The sequence below is a fragment of the Uloborus diversus genome, chromosome 2 (genome assembly GCF_026930045.1).
Source record: "Uloborus diversus isolate 005 chromosome 2, Udiv.v.3.1, whole genome shotgun sequence".
NCBI classification, from domain to species: Eukaryota; Metazoa; Arthropoda; class Arachnida; order Araneae; family Uloboridae; genus Uloborus; species Uloborus diversus.
Window position 1 is genome coordinate 136,715,100 of NC_072732.1, and position 20,141 is coordinate 136,735,240.

General features: G+C 33.4%; 1 protein-coding gene and 1 non-coding gene across 2 annotated transcripts in view; both read right to left on the reverse strand.

Moving 5' to 3' along the window:
* Window positions 1-1,231: 1,231 nt before the first annotated feature.
* On the reverse strand, window positions 1,232-1,303 carry Trnaa-cgc (transfer RNA alanine (anticodon CGC)). Its single transcript has one exon. It is a non-coding gene; the product is annotated as a tRNA-Ala (tRNA).
* Window positions 1,304-19,862: 18,559 nt separating this feature from the next.
* The window catches only part of LOC129216557 (uncharacterized), a 39,592-nt gene continuing 39,313 nt past the window's right edge, over window positions 19,863-20,141 (reverse strand). Inside the window, exon 3 of the mRNA XM_054850772.1 lies at window positions 19,863-19,948. Coding sequence (XP_054706747.1) covers window positions 19,863-19,948 — 86 coding nt within the window. The remainder of the gene's footprint in view (window positions 19,949-20,141) is intronic.

A 20,141-nucleotide genomic window follows, 5' to 3' on the forward strand; every position in this document is an offset into this window, starting at 1 on the left:
ATGAAATGGCGTAAACGCAAAAATGTTCTAATCGGTATCTTATATTGAAACTGTAGGTAAAAATCTTACCGTTTGCTGATTCCTCTTGGTCACTTGCATCTTTTATTGCTTAGAGAGTTATTGAAATTGACTAAAGAAAATGCACAATACTATCTAAACGAAAAACTCACTATATTAACAAAATATTTACAACTTAGAATAACAAATTTACAAATCGGACTCCATAAAAGATCATTCTTCCGTGTTCCATCAATTCTATTTATTTTATTTCGCGCTGGCCGTTGATCGTCTGCTACGATTAACGCCCGCTGTTGCTAGGATATCCACCAGTCACATGGTTTGGTTTATGAGCAGCAAAAGGATTGCCATAGCTCGGTCTACTCTTATTATTAGTCTATGGTTGAAATGGCAAATTTGTGATAACCGGGATTTAACGTCGAGTGTGAAAAAGAAGCCAAGTTCGGTTGAAATGAGGTGCGGGAAAAACGGTGTCACCGACAAAAAAAGTTCAGATCTAAACAGTTACCAAGTTCCATAGCAGTTCCTCATAGAAGTTGGATTTTCCCAAGTTCTTCAATTTATTTAGAAAACAATTTTTTACTTTCTTTGATATTGGATTTAAAACTTGGCAAGTTTGGGAAAAATATATATATAGTGATGACTGAAACTTGTCGCAAGTTTAAAATTTATTATCGAAGAAAGTAAAAAATTGTTTTCTAAATAAATTGAAGAACATGGGAAAATCCAACTTCTATGATGAACTGCTATGGAGCTTGGGTAACTGTTTAGATCTGAACTTTTTTTTGCCGGTGACACCGTCTTTCCCGCACCTCATTTCAACCGAACTTGGCTTCTTTTTCACATTTATGTTTTGTAGGGATACATTAATACATTAAACACATTTAAGTTTTTAATAAGCACCGCACCATCATTATAAAGCGGAAGGCAAACAATGGAAGAGCTGGGATTTAAAATGGACATCTCACATGCGAAATGAGCGCTCTACCACTAACTACCCCCCTCCCTCCCCCCCCCCCCCCAATGATAGGTCGCAACAGTATCAGACGTAACTGCCGCTAAAAATGGTCACAAAAGTAAAATTTTACAATTTTATTTCTTATTTGATTTGTAAATCTAGCTTTTTGATCTGCATTGTCTATTTATTGCAAGAAGGATCAAATGTTAATTTTTTTTGAAATAAGTAGGATAGTTTAAAAAAAAGAAGAAAAAGTGGAGGAGCTGGGATTTGAACCCAGGACTTCTCGCATGCGAAGCGAGCGCTCTACCACTGAGCTACACCCCCGCTCGCCAACGATCGCAAAAGAATCATTAAAATTCGATCGTACAATGCTCAACGCTTCCGAAGTAACGCTGAGCAGTGTGTTATACTTGCAGCTGCTTTGACGCTATCATGAATCTTGCTCATAAAGTGCAAAAGCTATTTTTTATTGCTGTTATTGCGTTTTATTATTACTAAACGCAGCAAAAGCACGCTTTCGGTACACCTAATAAAATTAGTCAAAAGCAATATCTTGCTATTTATTTTCAATTATAGTCTGGTATGTTTTTTCTTAATGTTTCTATATCTTTGAAATCTTTCAACTGGAATAACATATTTCTTCTTAAGCCATGATTGCTATTCAAACATTACTTGATATCACTTACTCCTTTTATTGCCATATTTAAAACATGTAGTAACCGCGGTAGCGGGAGGATTTTATGAGAAACCGCACTCCGTAGGGCCGTAGAAGTAGAAATAATTAAAAGGAATAAATTACTGATTTTTTTAAAAGAAAGTTCACATTCTCCATTGTTTTGCATCTATAATTCAATTAATACAGTTACAAATACTCGGGTCTGTCATTTGAAGAGTAAGGCGAGCGAAGTGAACCTCCTCCTACTCAATCGAAAAAGCCGTGATGGTCTGGTCGATAAGGCGTTGGACTCGTGACTGGTGGTTTATGGGTTTGATGCCAGCACGATTGAAGCCTCCGTGCTCACTAGTGATGACTGGAGCACGTCAAATATGTCGTGGTCACGAAGTTCTCTAGGTTCCCGTTCTAAATCAATAGCTATGAGGTGCTGGATCATTGGTTTTCTCAGCTTTTGGTCTCGATTTAGAGGAAAAAACGCAAAGCTGTAGTCAGGCTGCATAAAACCGGTTAAATCACTCGTAGTAATAGGTACGGGGGGGGGGTCCTGGAGTGCAGTGTGATCTGTAGAAATATAACGTACTTATATATGTGTGTATGATTGTCTTGTATTCTTATATAATGCGTAAATCCTCATCTTTCAATGAGCAAAAACTTTTTCAGAATGGATTCTTTTTTCTACTTTTTAGTTGTTGGAAATGGTTAAATCCTATGTTTTTAAGCATTCTAATTTCAAAACAGCAAAATCCAGGGAAATTGTAGCTTTCGTTTAATCAAAATTTAAGTACAAAATAATTGCTTTTCCGTGCTCCTAAAAGCGTCTGTGCTTCTTAAACTGCAGACTAGTGCCATTACACCATCAGACGTCAAATTTCACATCAGATCTAATAAAATCGCGTCATCACCTGAACAGAATGAGAACCTTCAAGAGGGTGAGGCTTCCGAATCGGCGCGGAAAAAGGGTGGGTAAGGATCTCCCGTCCCACACCCCCAGAAGAGGAACAAATTCAATAAAATTTCACTCACCCAGCAATTAGAGAACCTCGATTTATTAATACTCCTCAGACCGTCGGGAGAGGATTATTCGTGAGTCAGTCCTGAACAATATGAACTTGTGGGGAATCTATACTCTCTCTAGTGGTGCGACGGCGTTGTTGGGTGAGGTCGTCTGGCAATGGGTCCACTGGGCATGAAAATTGAGATACAGCAATGGAACTGAAGGGGTTTTTTGGGTAGGTAATGACTCGTATTTTGTTGTTGCCATCAGTGGTAAAAAGATTCAAGTCATTCCTGCTGTTATGCAACCCGAAGAGTGAACGAAAATAATCAAAAATGCTTTGTGCATACTTGCAGGGTATTTATAGATTCTTACACTGATAAAGCACTGATTTAAAAAACTAATTCAGATTCGAGCTTTTTTTTAAATGTTGATCCTTATTTTATAACTAGAAAATCACCCGTCAAGGTATGACGGGTGAAAATTGCTTCTACATTTGAACGAAGCAATTGCCTGTTTGGTGATATTTTTATATTTGAAATTTTAACACAAACTCCAGTGGATTAAGCCTAAACTTCAGTAGATAGCGTTCATTGTCGACCACTTTTTCGTTTCTTCACTCTCCTAAAATGACAGTTTTACCAGTTAAACAGTTAAGTTACCGGGTCCAGTTCAGCCTTGTCAGAATAAAGCATTTCCCTGCATATAAAACATGACCAAAAAATATTACCAAATTATCATGGCGTGGCGCGAGTGTCCTTGTTGGTGACGTCAGACGCGTTTCTCGATCCGTGAATTGGCTATAATATATATATATATATATATATATATATATATATATATATATATATATATATATATATATATATATATATATATATATATATATGAGGATTTATTTGAAAGTAACAACACACAGTATTTTGACAGTCAAGACAGTAATCACAACAATCAAAACGGAACATGTTCTTTCAGTTGAGCTATTTCTTCCCAAAAATTGCTCAATAAATATAAAAAAATCTATCAAAATGATTACAGTTAAATCGCCATCATGACTATCTATTATGATAAACGAATGTATTCATTCCCATGCTCTTCCATCCAGTAATGTCTTAAACTCTTACAACATTTATGCTGTATCTCACTAAATAGAAACAAAATTTTCTTTACTACAATTATCTTCATTTAACCGAAATCAGGAAATTGAAATTTCTCTTATTGTGTAGTCATAAAAAATGAGATGAATTTCAAAACATTCTATACAAAACTCATAAAATTTCTTTAGAAACAATGCTATTTGGAATACATAAAAACACCGAAAGCCATTAGTGTATCATAATATTTCACCAATGTAATGATTATAATAAGCCCCACCTGCTGGATTTTTGCACGAATTTCCACTTCAAAAGCGTGAACATTTATCCTAAATTGACCAAATGCATTCTGACGCACGTTCAAAGCAGATTTACTTTCTAATTTTGACCCTCCGAAGAAAAGATTTTCTTTTTCTTCCTAAAACTTTGAAATATGCCTTTTTTATCTTTCTTCGCCGAAATTGATTACCTAAAAACATTTTATCGGTAATGGCAGTGAGTGAAAATGCTTCGGGTCATTGAATTTTATTTGATTCAAATCATACTTTATGGGGTTAACATGAGCAATTTCCTTGCATTTCTCAGGTAATCTGCTTTTATATATGAAATATCGAAGTCCCTACACGATAAATCGATATCCATATAACATAAACTCCCAATGAACGTGTATCTAAACTTCAGCTTTCATAAATGAAAATAGATTTCACCTTCGATAAAAAAATGTCGGTCCTGTTCATTTGTCATTCCTCATTCGGGGGTGCGGAGGGTAAACGAAGCAAGCGCGTTAGAAGGTAAAACACAGGCTTATTCAGAATAGAAGAATATAGTGTCATTTCCCCAAAAAAAATACAGTAGAGTCCCAATTAAAGAGATTGAAGTAATCCGCTTTAGCGAAATTCCGGTTAAAACGAAGAGTGGAAAAAGATGTTTATATTCGATTGACGAATGAATTTTTTAAAAAATGCATCGAACATTTATAACACATTAATAACACATATGTATACAATAAAACTTTCCAATTGTTTTATTTTTTACATGCATTTTATGATTGAAATTATTTACTTTAATCAGAATCCGAGTTGATGCTTTTTATGTATAACTAGAAAATCGCCCATCAAGGTATGAAAATTGCTTCTACATTTGATCGAAACTATTGCCTGCTTGGTGATAGTTTGATAGTTGAAATTTCAACCCTAACTCCAGTGGATTAATTCTATTGTCAACTGTTGATCACTTTTTCGTCTCTTTATTCCCCTGAAATTAGTCTTACCAGTAAAACAGTTAAGTGACCGGATCCAGTTCAGCCTTATCTAAATAAAACATTTTCCTGCATGTCAAACATTGCCAAAAAATATTATCAAATTATAAACAACTTATTGAATTTTTGGTGCTTCAGCAATGAAACAATGCCGTCACACATGCCATGGAGCGAGTCTCATTATTAGTGACGTCAGGGGGGTCGATCAGTGAATTCGCTATTATATATATGAGGATGCTTATATTTAACTAAAATTGCTTGTTTTAATTAATGTCCTTCCAAGTATTGATCGATATTCAACCAGTAAGAAGCATTTTTTTTCTTTTAAGATCTTTCTGATATTGAAATTACTTATTTTGGCCTATCTCCCATCAAAGATCTCTACGTAAGGAAGTTTACGAAAGTAATTTTATTATAAAAATTTGATTATCAAACCATAATTTTTTTGTTTCCATTTAAAGTATTTTTTAAGGTACCAAGGTATTACTTGAAGATGTCAAACTTAGAATGATCTCTCATTTTCCAAGCACCACGAATAACAGTTCATTTTACTTTGAGCAAAAAAACACAAAAGAAAAATTAAACTCTGCAATGACAGGAACTGAGGGAGAATTAGCAACTATCCTGTCCAATCCTCCCCTCTTCGAATACACCATTAACTGAAAATGGCTACTTAAACGAGCATTTTGGGAATTTTCGCGGGGAGGTGGAATGAAAAAAAAAAGTTCGAAAATTCTATTCCATATTCACCTCTCTTTTCAAAAGGGTCGCACTTCAAAATGGATTTCAATCATTTGATTTATTGCTCCTGTAAGGGGGTTCAGATCATCCCTCCGAAAACAGAATGGAACGATCCATTTTGATTGATGGAAGTTGTAATTGGGCAACGTTCAAAATTGACAACTTTTTCAGCGAAAAAAGTTATACATGCACGTATATAATCCTCTAGATCTGAACGGTTGACTAAGTTTTAAAACTCTCGTTAAATATTATGCGAAAGAAAAATAAAAAAATTAAACTTAGAATGAGTCGGCGATTTTAAAATATGGATCCAGCCGTCTGCTATTTGCTGTAGTGTTAATGCAGGATGGAATCTGGTTATAAATGGAAGGAAATCGATTTTTAATGTTGTTAAAATGCGCGGGAATTCCACTTCATTGAATTTTTGAAAATTTTTGCTGAGCTATTTTATTTTTTGGAATTTTTTTCTACTCCGTTTAGTTCTTCCGTAATTGCTCATGTTTGATTAACGAGTTGAGGAGTTTTTTTGCTTCTTTTAATTAGAAGCGTTATGTTTGATAAATGTTGACGTAACTTGATTACAAGAAGCCGTTTACCGGTAGCAAGGGGAGGGGGGGGGGTTCGATACTATACATGTTTCAAAATATGTTACACATTTATGTCTAAATTCTTAAACTTTATATTTAATTATTAGGTTATATAAATCTTGAAAAAAAAAATTGTTTTCGAGGAATGTGATGCATTAACATACTATTTTTCCTGATAAGCTGTAAAATGAAAAATTCGTCTTTTATTCTTCATGATTCATCATTCTCTTAGTGTTTGCAGTAATCTTAGTTTGCAGTTGCTCTTAATGTAATATGTGAGTTTCATATATTTTTCTGACGCTATTTGTCTTATATGTATCTTTAGTTCGTCAAATAACGCAAACTATGAACAGAAAAGTTTATTAATGGAGTAATAAATTCAAATAAAATTTCAAAACATGGACTAATTACAAAAATTGCGGAAACTTAATAAAAAAAATAAGATTTCAGAAAAATCGTGATTCAAGACAGTGGGCTCTTTATAAAATCATTAATAGGCCAAACCACTATAAAATATTTAAAATATCTCCATCGTCACGAAACCTTTTTACAGTGGTTCGGTTCATACACAGTTGAGCTCAGTTAATACGAAGTACCAAAAATCCACGAATTTGTTCGTATTAGCCATTATTCGTAAAACCGTGAATGAGTGATACTGTGAAAAATGCAGAAATGCTTACCTATATTTAAAAAGACATTACTACTAATACACACATTGCAATCCATTAGTCCATTCAGAAAAAAATCACTTATTTCTTATAAATGAATGTTTTTGGAAAATATTGAAGAAGAACAATGATAATCCACAATCGTAGAATACATGTAGGTTGAAATCCACAATGGAAGATGAACAGTTTTATCTCTGAATAAATTGAAATGTCCACGGGCAAACAAATGTACGGGCTTTATCTTCTATGTAAAATGTTTAACATTTTCTTCTCTTTACGCAATGGGATTTCCACTACCTAACAAAATGACGAATAATATATAAAAAAGAATATCACAGTATTCAACCATGAACATTTTAAGTAAAGAGGTCAGACATTTTTGTTCGTCTTAGCCGAGACTTTCATTTTAATGTAAGGTTGATCGGGGCAAGTTTACGCAGTGCCTTTTTCTCAAAACGAATCATAACTGGAGAGCCAACAGTTATAACAGATTGATGCTACTCCCTAGCAAATATTCTCACAAGTTTTTGAGCTTTAGTCAAGTTTCGGTACAGCATGCAGAAAAAATACTCAGTTTTCTACCAAGTTCTATATCAAGCTCTATATCAGTTTTCTAAATTCTGTGTTGAACGTTTTGAAGCTTATTGTGAGCAAATAATACTTAATTAAGGAAAAACAAATGTATAAAAGTTAGCAGAATTTTATCCTTTTTTGAGAATTGCATTTGTATGAACTGAAATGTTATTAAATTTTTTGCACGTTAAAAATAAATCCAAACTTGGAGACGGGGCAAATTTACGCGTTGAACGTCGGAGCACCTTTACAATCGTTCTTACTGTGTCTTACCTAAATGTGCCCTGGCACTTTTTTTGCTCCAAACTGTTTCAAACATTTTTAGTATTTTCCAGCTATTTAGTTTTGAAAATTACCACTTAATTTTTAGTTAAGTTACACATTCATATCTTATAGCTTACAATCATGTAGTGCTCTGTCTTCATGCCTTTTCAGCTTCAACTTTATACACTATTCAGTCTGTAATAAATTTGCTTTATTTTTGCGATGGTAAGATATTATGTTTAAAACCCTAACAGAACCACGTTAGGTGTCGAAATAAATATGCGTAAACGTGCCCCGTGTCTGGGGCAAAATTACGCAACCGAATTGTACTTAAAAATATTTTTTTAACGGTTAAAAACACAAGCTTAGCAACAACTGAATATGCCAATTTTGACTTCATTAACTGCTTCATATAACCGCAATGTCTAAAATTTCCCAAGTTAAAACATAAAAATTAGAAAATTCATTGAAAAAAATCCGCGTAAACGTGCCCCGGTCTACCCTTCGTATTATACGCGAAATTTTTAATGTAATTAGATAGAAAACCAAACTTAACGAACAAAGTGTTCGCTTTAGCCGTGAATTTGTATTAAACGTGATCGTATTAAGAGAGTTCAACTGTATATGTATAACTATGTATTTTGGTCAATATTAATCATACATGAACAAAAAATGTATGGGTATGGTATAATATATATCTATATATATAAAAATGGACTTTGGTAAATTTGTTCCCTAAGATCTCAGAAACTACCCGGCAGATTTGGCTGAAACTTACAGCGTTTGTCCTTTTTGGTTCTGGGGAGGTTTGTAGACCAGTTCGAAAAAAATCCGATTGATAGTTCCTTTTTTATTCTAATTTGTCCAAATTTTCACATAAATGCAACAATATGACGGTTAAAAAATACGTGCACATATTAAAACTATGTGTCCATCGAAAGCGCTTATTTTTCTGCTGAAGATGGCATCTGTTAGAAAATTCTAAGTGGTATGAAAAACAAGTTATGGGCTTTTTTTGTTCCATGTTCGAAGGCTTTCCTCAACCCAATTCATTATTTAGTGTATCATCTCAACTCCCAGTTCATAGTTAGAATTGTTGAATGTTTTTGTGTTTCGTCTGAGTGTGTTTGAGGCTTTTCTCAAGTCAAATCCTAAAGTAACGTTTTTTCTCCATGATTGGCTAATAATAACTATAGATTTGGTTGATTATTTTCCATTTAAACGGAACTTTAGTGTAATTAATAGGGCTTTTTTATTATTTGTGCTGATTGGATTTTTTAATCATTATCCAATCTAACAGCAGAAACCTCGCCAAAATTTATGCAGAAAGATTTCAGTAGCGGATGCATTTGGCAGTTTTTTCAACTGTCACGGTTTTTGAAGTCAGACTACGTAATAATGTTTGTCAGCTTTCACCATGTAAACAAAATATCGTCAATCAAAGAATCTTTAAAAACTTTTTTTACTGTAAAATAATCCAGCAACTAAATTAGGCAAATCCATAAACAGCACAAAAACTTCCATTAATGTGACTTTGTGCACAAATTCAAACCATCGCCAAATTTTACTACTTACTTTGGAAACATTACGGATGAAATTGTTTAGCGCCATTTTATGGTGACCAAAAGTATCTTAGCATATGGATAAGAAATCTTAGCAATATATCTTTAACAAAAATTAGTAACATACCGTTTTACAAAGTAAGGAGGGGGAACATTATCCAAGGTATCCCAAAACGATTCCCGCAAATTCGGTAGCATTTTAAATCGCACCAAGAACCCACAATAATTAAAATTTTCCAAAATAACTAAAGCAAGTTTAAGGGGATCACGGGCGCGCGGCTACATTTTTTTAAACAGTTCGTTCTTCAATAGACATACAGAGAAGGTAAAACTCCAAGTAACAAAAAAATTTAATTGATAAATCTTTTTAAACATGTGAAGTTTAATTTCATATTTCGGAAATTTTTCAAATTTGTATACGCTTAAATTTCGTGTTTTCGTTTCTAAATGAATACTATTTTGCTCTTTTTACTTACTGCTACTTTAGTTTTTTGAGTAAGGAAGAAGCTAGATTTTAAATCACGTCAAAAAGGTGTGTTTTAAGTTATTTCACTTAAATCAGAAAACAAATGCAAGTAACGATTGTTTCTCATAATTATTGTTAACCCAGGCAAAGCCGGGTATTTTTGCTAGTTCTTTTATAAGTTTTTTCAACTTACTTTCTTGTTTCTTCGTAATGTGTGTCCATCTGTACTGACTTCTGGGTGCCTGATAAGCAATTTAGAAGTTTTACCAGCAATAAATGTTAAATTTATTTGGGCCAATCTCATTGCTGAGAAAAGATTTAAACTTCAAAAAATTAGTTTACTCCTTCCAACATTTTTTTTTCCAAAAATCAGTATAATTATTCGAAATAAATACAGTTTGTAGAAAAGCCTTGATTATTCGAAGTAATTGTGACTGACTGTCGTTAGATAACCGAGTTTTTCGGATACTTAAAAATGTATAAATTTTGTGATTATGTATGACTACATATTCTGTTACTGATTACGTATAATTAAAATTGATATAGCAAAATAAAAATAAGAATTAGTTATTGAACTGGAAATTTTTATAGCCACCAGAAATTTAATTTTGAAACGATAAATTTCACAAAGGTTTGAAATCATGTTTGGTTTGTTGTCGTTTCGAATGATTCATTCTGCAGCTGTCACGGAGTTTTTTTTTAGCTAGTGGCACAATCATTTTGATGCCCAGTCATATCAATCAATTTTTAAAGCATGCGAAAGCTTCAGAGTTACTTTTTGTTGTTGTTGCATTCAAAAATTGCTTAAAAATGAGTTTTAATTAACAAAACGTTTCGTGTGAAAAGGTATTAATAAAATTTAAAAAAAAAATGCTTAAAAATGAACTTTGGTTAGCCGGAAGTTACGCCTAAAATAGTTCAGACAGCTAAGGTTCAACCGCATTTGATTTACTTAGTATAGGGTAAAGCCCTGGGTCCCTGGAGACGGATCGAGGGCTTTAGTATAGGGCGTATGCCACTGATTCGATACATACGAACAACGTTACGATTTGGTTTTGAGAGCATGAACCTTACAGCATATTGAAGAACATTGCACGAGTACTGTAAAAGCACTTATTTTCGCAACTTTCGAGAATTCGTCATAATCGCGAAATCTTGATCCTCGTGAAATAGGCTTTCATTGCGAATTTTTCAACTTTCGGTTCTGTTCATAAAAAATTCTCGAAAATTTCAGCTCGCGAAATTACCTATATCTTCACTTACGCGAAAAAAAAAAGGCTTTTTAAGTATAATAAGAGGATTTTACTATTATAAATTTATTTTAATTCATCTAACCGGTCTATAAGTATATCGGACTGAATTCAAAAGAAAAGAAAGTATTTTCAGTGTTGGTTATTTTTAGTATTTTGTGATTTTAAGCAATATTTCAGCCGCGATTGTGTACTATTATTAGTATTATTAGTCTTAGACTACATTAGACACCAAAAATCCCTACAGAAACACTGAAAAACGTAATGCTTTCCACCTTTACAGCCAGAAGTGAAGTTTGCGTTATAGCTGTACAGTCGAGTGAGAATGTTTTCAAGTGAATCAATCACGTCAAATTACAGTGGAAGTAGAAGACATATATATTGGACACTTTTGGGGAGCATTCAATAAAAGGGTAGGATTTTTGAATTCCCCAATCTCACATTTTAGGGTTTCTCTTTGTGCATTTAAGAGGATGACATCCACCTTTGTGTGTGTGTGTTACTTAAAATCAAACATCTTTTAATGGTTGTTACAAGGTAAACTTGAGGGGCCGCCGTGCCTTTGTGGTAGAAGGTTCACTTCATAAGAGGGAATCGAAGGTCGTGGGTTCGATTCCCATTGGTCCCCTGGGTGTTATTTCCTCTCTATGTGCTGTAAATCTTTCTTGTGTTGTCTTATCTGTAAAATAAATAAAGGAATCCAACCTCTGGCACCGCAATGACAACAATATTTCTGTAGCGTTTATTAACTACGGACACGACAAAAACAACAAGGTAAACTAGAAGTTCCATATCGATCATTGTTTTGTCAGAATCGAAATAAAAATTATTAATGCGTCGAAGTTTTCCTGGTTGGTAACTTTTTAATCTCAATCACCACAAGACATATTCGCTTAACTTGTATCTCTTGTTCCCAAACACTATAAATGCTCACCTACGTTATTTTGTTGAACGAACGTTGCTGCAAAATACTTAACCAATTTAATGCCATCTTTATCCATGCATCCCATTCCATCGTTGCCGTCTCTCCGTCTCAACCATTTGCATTTTAACTCATTCGAAATTACTGGATTTGATTGGCATTTCGCTGTTAGGCGAACAAATCTCATTTCTCGGCCATAAATTCAACTATTAAATGCTTGGAGAGTGGCCTAAACGTTTATTAAAATAGCTCTAACGTGAGCGGGTATGCGTTAAACGCAATATTCCTCCGTAACGTTATTAAATTATTACCGAAGAGCACAAAGAGCTATAAATGGCGTCCCCTCCTGACCTCTGATTGTAAATGCTCTTGTCTTTAATTTGGGAATCTCGAAGGATTGACGCATTTGTTCCATGACGAAGCACAATGAAATATTGTTGTCGAGTCATAGCAATTGAGGTTTTAAGAGAATTTGGTTCAATACGTAAGGCAGTGTAATTGTTTGTTAACCCCTCCAGTCGGAATTATGAAATAATTAACCAAAAATTTTAATATTTCATACACAGTGTACAATGGTAAAGAGTATCTGACAGACAAAATTTCAAGTTTGTAGATAAAAAATTAAGAGAGTTAGGATATGTCCAATATTCCGGACATAATTCAGATAAAAAACGATAAAATATCAGACAAACTTCATTGTAAAATGTTCCCCAAAAAATAATAAAACATAATTCAAGCGTTTGAAATGACTTAAAAATGATTGTATATTTTTAAAAACTCAGAAAGAAAACCTTGCCTTTGTAACTTGAAAAGATGAGGCACTATCTCCCAATCCCTACATGTCGGTGTTGTCAATCCCCAAACGAAACATCCTTTCACAGATAATAATAAGCAGAATGTAAAGAGTCTACTACAAAGAAAAAATCAAATAATTTAAACAATTATTAAATGATTCGCAGCTGTTTAAAGCTTAAGTCCGGTATACCGGAAGGGGTTAATTATTTAGCTGGTCGGCCATGAAGAGGAATACCGCAAAAATTTGAAGTTTCTTTATAAGAACTTAAATATAATTACCAACAAAGGTGGAAATAGCTAAGTTGAATGCATAATTAAATTTTCATCAAAGATAGTTTCAGAGAAACTATATTTTGACGTTGTTCTCTGTGTTCAAGAGCATGCGAAAATTTAGAATTTTATATGTTATGCAAAAAAAGCATAAAAATATGAACATTTTATCAAAAATATATGAATATACTTTGTGAAAAAGTCTACACTTAATAAAAGTTTAAAGATTTCCCAACAATACTAAATATTAGTAAAACATTTTATTATAGTATGTGGCCTTATTGATCGCATTTAATAGATTAAAAAAAAATCAAGCGTGTCAATTTTTTTTTTTTTGCTCAAAACCATGTGAATTCACTAAGAAGGCAATTATTCACCAAAATGCATTTATAGTTAAAATACTTTGAAAGGGCCCTTGAAATCCGTATTTCGTTGCAAAGTTATTGTTGCGCGGTATCCTTTTAAATAAAGAACATAAACTCTGAGTTTCGTCTGGAAATAAGCTCAATGAGCTTCATCATAAATTCGTATAGTAAATTTATGCAATAATAAAAATCCTGCAGAAACTTCATCTGGTAAATAATTACAAAATCTGAAGAAACCGAAACCTATACAGACCAAATGACGGAGTGCAATTATTTCGTTAAGTTAAGCTGAGCTACACTGAGAAGAATGAAGTTTTCAAAAATGAATATATTCATACTTTCAAATTTTCTTGAAATCTTTTGCTTCAAATATGAGTACCCATGTTTTCAAACAGTGTGCTGAATTATTTCATACTCAAAAATGAGTACAGAACTCGCTTAATACTCAATTTTTAAATTATTACATATTCAAAAATGAGCTCAAATACTTCAAAAATGAGTACATGTTGATTTGAGTATTTGATGAGAACTTGAATGTTTCAAATTTGAATACCACATAGTCAGAGCCATTTTAACTCTGCGATATGCTCAAATTTGAGTACTTTTTCGTCATTTTTGAAATTGTTGTCTTTATAGAGTGTATAAAATGTTTTTTATTTAGTATATTCCCGTTTTACTTAAACTTAGAAATAAGTGTTTGACAAAATTCTTCATTTTACTGATTTATTTTCTCAAAACAAAATTATAGTAAAAAGTTAAATAAAAAAATAATAAACATTTAGTTACAGAACATCTCTTTCTACTACTATCTTCAGATAAATACCAATCCATGAGAGCTCCTTGCGTTTTGTCTTCCTTTTCCTTCTGCTCAAAGCCTACGCAATCAAATCCCCGTGGTTCAGATTTTCATATCCGAATAACATGAAGTGAACATAAATAAAAGAATAAATGGTTATTTCCAAACTTTTCTGACAAAAGAACACAAAACATCTAAGCTCTAGCCCCTAAGTTTCGAAAACAAACACCACACGCGAAATCAAGAAAACACAACGTTTCGGAAGCCCTTAAATCCCTGGGCAAGTGCCTGGCTGTGACGTCTCGTACGTTTCACGGCCGGTCGCCCCCCTCGAATATGCAAAATCGTCTGCTCAAACTATTTTGCCTTCGGGAAGGAATTATGCTTGCTCGAAAGAATCTGTAACGCGAGTTTGATTAAAAGTCACCCATGTGCTCCGCAAACCGAAAAATTCGTTGGTTAGAGACAGAAATCTTTGCGGTATTATTATACATATTCATATGGGGGGGGGGGTGAAAGAAACCCTTTCCTCACACATCCACGAATGATGTGTCAGGGGACTAGACGTTCTACCCCGCGGAGTTTGAAGTGTGTGGGGGATTTGTTTTCTTTGGCGTTTTTACCGGAATGTGTTCACTGCGTGTGAAGAACAAATAACAGAGATGAAATGTTGCCCTTGGCGTTCTGAGCTCTTAGATATCAGCTTTGGGAGAACAAAATTGATTAATGTTTGTTTGTCTTTCACGAAAACGCGGCAAACAGGATATTCTTATTGGATTTGAAAACAGTTCATTTAGAATTGCTGACAGGCATCAAAAAAATATTTTGTATGGAAACACAATGATGTAGCAAGTGTAATATCTAACGAAATATTAAAAATAGCCCATGAAATTATAGTTTTTTTAAACATGGGAAATTTATGTTTGAATGAAAGCGCAAATAAATTATAGTTTAAAAAAAACCACTTAATTCAACTACTAGTGGTACCCGCACGGCTTTGCCCGTAGTTGAAAATTAAAAGGTCATTCGGTTCGCCTGTATATTTACAAAATAATGGATGACGAATTTCTATCCAATTGGCTATGTTTATTCGCTCTCCCATTCCACGTCATGATAATTTCGCAATTTACTCGTCCATCTTGTGATAATTTTGCTTCGAAAAGTGTTCTTAAAATTGAAATAGAAAAAGAACAAAATTGAATTTTCGAAAAATCACTTCGAGGTGCACACCCCAGTGCTACAAACTAACTTTGTGCCAAATTTCATGAAAATCGGCCGAACGGTCTAGGCGCTATGCACGTCACAGAGATCCAGACATCCAGACAGAGAGACTTTTAGCTTTATTATTAGTAAAGAATAGCGTGTGAGAAAGAAAAAGGCTAAAACTTACTATTTAAAACGCAGAAAGTGGAGAACCAAAAAGAAGAATGGCACAAGATGAAATATTTAATGCTCATGGCTTAGTCTTTTTTTAAGTTATCACGAATTGCTTATTGCTCCCACTTGACCGCAGTTGATGTCCCTTTGTTTTTATTTTTCTATGCTTATAATAATAACTACTCCGGTCCTGAACCTCTACGAGCGGCACCACTCCTTTGGTCCTCTGGGCGTCCTCGAGGAGCACTGGTAGAGTCCACAGGCCTCAGCGATTGAGTTTCTTGCTGGGGGTTGTGCTCTTGCCCTACTCTCTAAGGGCAAGAGTGCACCCTCCCTAACTGTCAGGAAGACCCCCCCCCCCCCCCAAAGCAAGACAACCCCTAAAAAAGTGAAAAATACAACTCGAAACACCCGCCCTTAAAAATTTCGATGGCGCAGTCTGCGCTATGACCTCCCCCCCCCCCCAAGCAAGAACACCACTAAAAAAGTCAAAACTACCCCTCGAAACACCCCCTAAAAATGTCAATGGCGCAGTCTGCGCTATGACCCCTACCCCTAGATGGGCAACCCTGCCCCATGTACCCCGGAATCGCCTTTATTTGTACCCCACCTTCTCGACTTTATACCATCCTATTTACACAAAAACAGCATCCAGCCCCTGGCATTCTTTTTCTTTTTATTTTCCCGCATTGAAGTTGATTGTTGAAGAAATTTCAGTTGTTAAAATTATAACGTTAGATCTTTCTGTTTCCTGTAAGCTTTTCTCTTGATTCACTTAAATGTTTCTTACCTTATCGTGAAGATATTCCTTCTTCCTTACAACAGAAACGATTGCTTATTTTAATCCCGATTATTACCCTAAATGTATACAGTAAAACGGCTCATCTAAAGAGTAGTTACGTCATTATTTATTAACCCTCCCTCCTCCCCCTTCAACTTAGGTTCTACCCATAAAATAAGTAGTTTTGCTGTTTTTGATTAATATTTAGATTAAAATGTAGAAGCAAAAATACGTTATCATACTTTTGGAGCACAAGAGTTATACACTTACAGTACTGGGTAAAAAAATTCAGTACTTGATTGTTTTGTATTATAGTTTCAAGAAAATTCAATACTTTCTTTAAATATCATTAAAAAAATCAAATTCTTCATGATTACTTCTCATTTCCTTGACGTCTTTCCGATATTTTGAAGAATATATGGTTATTCTTGGCATCACTTATTTTCAATAATATTTTTCAAGGTCAGATTATTTTAAGCTTTTGTAATCTCTGAAAGTTTTTTTATACCTTATTTTCATAATCTAAAAACTTTTATTATTTGAGACCATAAGTTGCAAATCACATTCCGGTTTGATTTTGGTCAAAAATTTCCCAATTAAAGTCAAGTTAATGATTTTTTTTCATCATTATTCCTTTCCAATTTCAAAGAACTAAAAAGTTTTTTTTTTAAGAATTCGCAATTCGTTTTTTATGCATTCATGTTGCAAATTTTAGTTTTTCATTTTTGGTTTCATAGGTAAAATTTAGAATTTCATCTACAAGAACAAATGTTTAAAAAAAATAATGAGGTTAAAAAGCAAAGCTTAAAACGTTAAGATGAAAAATCTTTTCCTACACATATTCCATATCAAAGGATTTTCAATAAATATGTACTAATCGAATTCAATTTGCTGATTTGTTCAGGAGTATGGAAAAAATTAAATTTACTCTGTAGAGCCAAATGGATTATTTTTTCAATTTTTTTAAATTTCAGGTAAGTTTTTCCAAATCGAAAATAGAAACATAATACTGTTCAATGACTTGGCAATGATAGTTCTAAAAAATATGATTGAGTAATTATCTCAATAGTCATTAGAGAAGGACACAATGAATCTTCTGACTGACAAAAAAGAAAAAAAAAAAGACTGTATGATGAGCAGGCATTTCCTTACTGTTTGGTACCATGTTCAAGTTATTTTTTTCCCCTTTTATTTCCGTTTTTGTTTTACCTTATTTCATTTTATGTTTTCATTTATTTATTCATTTTTCCGTCATAACGTAATCAATGACAAAACTACATAAGTAGAAAAATAAATTTTAATCTATTTAGGTAGTTTTATCATTGCATTACGTTATTTATTTTAACATCTTATTTAATTAAAAACTGAGTAACTTCTCCCGAATGCCAATGAGCTGACCATCGAGCCAGATATCGCTGGATTCGTAATCTTCCCGTCTTCATGTTTGTCTATTTAACATAATCCTCCGATAATAATTAGCAGAGATATCAATAAAAAAACTATTAATTATGACTCTTAGATTTAAAAATAAAATCCCTATTTTTCGAAGGTATTCCTCCATTCAAAATATTATTCAGTGCTTCATCTCAGCTTTACGTAACAATGCTTTTATTAAAATTTGTACTTTAGTTGTAGCCTGAAGAAAATCCTTAAATGTGAAAGATTAGTTGCCATTTTTTTTCTCGAATATAAACAAAAAAAAATTTTTGTTTTTTGTTTTGAGGCTTTTTCTGAAATCGGGAGTTTTAAAGTGTTTACTTTTTGGTTACTTTCCCGCAATCTGCCGCAAAATTTTACTGATTTTTTTTTTTTTTTTTGGTTCAAGACTGTTTGTTGAACACGCGTCACTAGACATACTAGACATAACTATTATTTTCGAGGTGCACCGTGCAAAGCCAGGCAACGCAGCTAGTTTTATTTTATTATTCATACTATTTCATTTACTTATTTCTTTATTATTTTTATGGAAAAGTAGGCTAAAAACTGTACAAGCCCCGTGTGCGGCAAAAGCGAAGTAGCTAGAATAAAAGAAAATAAACATTCCAAAAAAAGATTGAAACGAGTTTTGCCACATGTTTTTAAACTGCCTTTTTATCTTTTTTTTTTTTTTTTCCTTTTTTAGAAAGTTACCAAATGTAAAAAAAAGACTGAAGCGCATTTATTTCTAAAATTATGAAGAAAAAAAAAGTATAGTGGAAATGTAGGAAAAGAAGGTAAGATTTCACCATTAAAAGCTTCCTATTTATTTTTGCCTTTAGCCGTTTTTCAACACATTAGTATTAGTTCTTTAAAGTGCCAAAACTATTTTATTGCTTCATCACTAACATTTATACTAGTACTATAAAATGAAAACTGTTCCAAATTGCATGTTGACTATTCCCGCCAAGCTTTGAAAAGCAATTACAAATGTTTTCTATAACTTTATATTAAAAACAGTTTTTTCTTTTATCCTTAACTACTCTAGCATCATATTTATCTATTTTATGAATCAATGTCTTGCTTTAGTAAAAGCTTCATACACTTCATATTTAAATTTTCGAACAATATGAGCAAATATAATTTTAGACAATTTATCATTTTGCGTTTTACATATCAAGACATCTGTTTGGAGGTCACTTTTTTTAGACCAAAACTATATCAATAAGCGTAATTTATGATTCAACTTTAGCTCCTTTTTGAAACGCGAGACTTTTTCTTAACTAAATTTTTAATTGAACAATGATACTTTCTCAAGACCTAGTGTTTGAATATACATCTAAAAGCAGTTCTTAAGGCTGTTTTCAAAAAGAATCGCGTATCGCTTTAGAAAGAAACTCTAGGGTTACAATTAAAAGGGGCAATAAACATGAATCAGAATAAGTGTCAAGTCTGAATCCAGCGCAGTGCGAGGGAATAAATTGAGTGGACGAAACAGCTACGGGCAGAAACAACGAGCTTAGAAATAATCATAGTAAATGGTTGTATGATATTCCAGACCATACAATGAATAAAAACTCAGTTGAGCGTTTAGCATTTAGAGAAACAATGCTCCAAGTTCTCCACTTATAAAAGAAGTAATATGGTCCTTTAATCGAAGTCAAGATAATAGAACGGAACAAAAAAAAAATGGCTTTTCGAAGTCTTCTTCCCATGTGAGTGAGTAATGGCACCACCGAAATTTACTCTCACAAAATTTCCCCTTAAACTATTTCTGCGTCAATTTATTGCCACTTTCCCCAAAAGAGGATAAAATAATGGGGAAAAAAAACAGCTTTTCGAATAGGGAGAACAATTCGGTTGGCGTCATTCCACCGGCCTCTTAAAAACTCAGTGTGTTGCCAACTGGAAAAGCAAAGTGATAACTCGAAAAAGGAAATCTGATCTCGATGCGGCGGTTGCTCGGTTTCTTGAAGAATTTTGGTACAGCTGAATGACAAGGTTTATGCTTTGTTTCGAGAAGTGAGCTTACAGCTCAATGCTCCCTGAAGATTCTGATTTAAGTGCAACAACTAAGAGGAATATGGCTCTCTTGCCTTTGTCTTCTCTACCAACTAAATTAAAAAGGAAAAAAAATCATTGGTTTCGCAAGATGCGAACGTCGCTTCTCGTTCTTTTTCGATCAAAGAGCATGGGCGTAGCTTTTATTTTTCGAAACAGAGCTTCCAGTAAGATGGTTTATAAGTCTGCTTATAAGTCTAATTTTGGTATTATACTGTTTTAGTTTCGTTGATGTTATTGAAGATT